General features: G+C 30.8%; 1 protein-coding gene across 1 annotated transcript in view; it reads right to left on the bottom strand.

The window, feature by feature from the left end:
• The window catches only part of cdx1b (caudal type homeobox 1 b), a 13569-nt gene that overhangs the window by 10724 nt on the left and 345 nt on the right, over positions 1-2500 (bottom strand). The window contains exon 1 of the mRNA XM_060934947.1: positions 2383-2500. This exon is cut by the window's right edge and continues 345 nt beyond it. Within this exon, the coding sequence (XP_060790930.1) occupies positions 2383-2500 (118 nt within the window). The remainder of the gene's footprint in view (positions 1-2382) is intronic.

The following is a 2500-nucleotide window of genomic DNA, read 5'->3' as shown; positions in this document are numbered from 1 at the left end:
TACTTTTGGTCTGGTCTTAACCTGGTCTTATCTGAGGATCGTTTTGTATCAGGCTGAGATCGTTAACACTGAGGGACCCGAAAGATGACGTCAAATAGTTGATTGTGTAAATATAATCATTTCACATCATCTCAAAGTCGTGTTTATGTTTCTTATGTTGAATAGACGGCATTATGATTAAACATGACATCACTGCAGCTGGGCGTGGCTTCTGAGCTCTGGGTCAGTGTGAATTAATATTAAATTCAGTGTAAATCTGATCAGTGAAAAGCAGCTGGGTTAGACGGTCAGTGTCGGAGTCTGTCAGTGGATCAAACAAAATCTTTCAAATCTCATTTTCATCTTTTTGACTTCAGAAATGCTAATGAACTTTAACTTCTGCAAACATCAAAGAAACATTTTTCACTTCAGGAAAACATTATTATCAAATCCGCTGAATGAGTTTTAGTGGAAAATGTGAAAATATGGTCCTGTGAGGCTTTTCCCAGGAAACCACACACATATTAGAACACATGTGTCTTTTGTGTGTGTGTGTGTGTGTGTGTGTGTGTGTGTGAAGTTAATCTGTAACGCAGGCTGTAAAGTTTTCTGTCTGGGACAAGGAGGTAATGAGGCTCGCGGGAACGACAATGACGACGATGAGGCTCCGAGGCCCATTAGGAGGAGCGACATCATCAATCCCAAATCTGTGTGTGTGTGTGTGTGTGTGTGTGTGTATACATTATCAGAAATTAACAAAAGTCTTTTGTATATATATATATATATATATATATATATATATATATATATATATATATATATATATATATATATATATACAAACTTTTTAAATGATAGAATTATCATGATTTAAATAAATAAAGATGTTTACAGCTCAGACTTTACAGGTGAAAAGCTTCATTTTATTTAATAATAATTTAAAGAAATTAAACACATTATTGACAGATCTTTCCTAATATCCATGAATTTTAATTACATTTTTACATTTTTTCAAATAATTCTCATTTAATTTCATGTTGTAAGTAAACAATATTTATTTGTTTATTCTACTTTATTATTTATTATCTATTTATTTTATTATTATTGTTTGTTATTCGGTTGTTTATGTCGTGTCTTTTCTAAAGAAGTTTCTAAAGGAAACTAATAAACTCACTCCTCAGTTCTATAACTTTATGTTTAACTTTATAACTTTATTCGCTAAAAGCTTATGTAGGATTTGCTTGTTTTTTGTGCGTGGAAATATATGGATGATATAGTAAATGATAAAAAATAACAATAATAAAACATTTAAACCTCTCCTTTTTATTACAAATCTTTAATTTATTTATTTTGTTTACTTGTTTTTTTATAAACTCTATTTCCTTCAGATGAAAATAATAAATATATAAATAGGACCTGGTCTTGATTCTCTCGGTCATCATCATTAATCATCTCCAAAATATCCCAAATAAAGATCTGAGTTTCTGAACATCAAAACATTTCAGTGTAATATTTTCACGTAAAGGATAAACATCTGCATTTTTGTCATTAATGGATGTATTTCAGTTTATTTAGCAATATTTTTATTTTATTTTCTCACCCAGTCTTTACAGCCTCCACATAAACTTTATTATTTACAGCATCGTGTTTAATGAAGGCTTTTATAAATGACTCATCTGTAAACATGCAGAATGTTTTCTCTCGTTAATGTGCAGCAGAAATAAATTGCGTGGTCATTATTTCACTCAGCAGCGTAACGGTCTTTAATCCTTTAATGACGCGGTTTATTTCTGTAACATTTTAAACTTTAATTATTTTATTAAAGTAATTATTTTTATTTTCTTACTTTAAATACTTTAATTATGTTTTCACTGATATTTTCTGTCTTTTATCATTTTATTCTTGATTGATTTATTTACATTATTTATTTATTGAATTTATTTATTTACATTTGACATTTTTCTATTTTTAAGTTTGAAAATGTGCTCCTTTGCACTTTGTATAAAAGTCTAATGATGTAAATAAGCTCTGTATTTTATACGCAGTTTATTTATGTGAGTTTACTTTCTCTTTTTCCCATGCAAATGATTATTTTTTTCTTATTTTGATAATATTTATTTATTATTTTGCACAACTTTCACCTTTTACAGAATGTCCTGTGTGTAAATAAATGCTGGAATTAATGTGCTGTATTTTATGTAATTTATCTACATGTGAGTTTTTTCTCTTTAATTGATAAACTCTATAAAGTTTCAGCTTCAAGCTGTAAATAAGATCTTTAATCTACAGGTTCAACATTTTTTCCAATCACAGTCAGAACTGTCTGAAGATGTTATTGATGAACGAATGATTTTGTCGATATTAAATGATTTGGTCTGAGCCCCTCCCCCCACACACTCGTACCCGGGTGGACGGGCGGCGCGGCGCTGCGGCGCATCCACTCGTATGGGTTCCTGCGCTGCTCGCTGGGTGAGAGTGGAGCAGCTGATGATGATGATGATGAGCTGATGGAGTGATGAAG

This window comes from Neoarius graeffei, chromosome 12 (genome assembly GCF_027579695.1).
Source record: "Neoarius graeffei isolate fNeoGra1 chromosome 12, fNeoGra1.pri, whole genome shotgun sequence".
NCBI lineage: Eukaryota > Metazoa > Chordata > Actinopteri > Siluriformes > Ariidae > Neoarius > Neoarius graeffei.
This window is presented reverse-complemented; position numbering and strand designations above follow the sequence as displayed.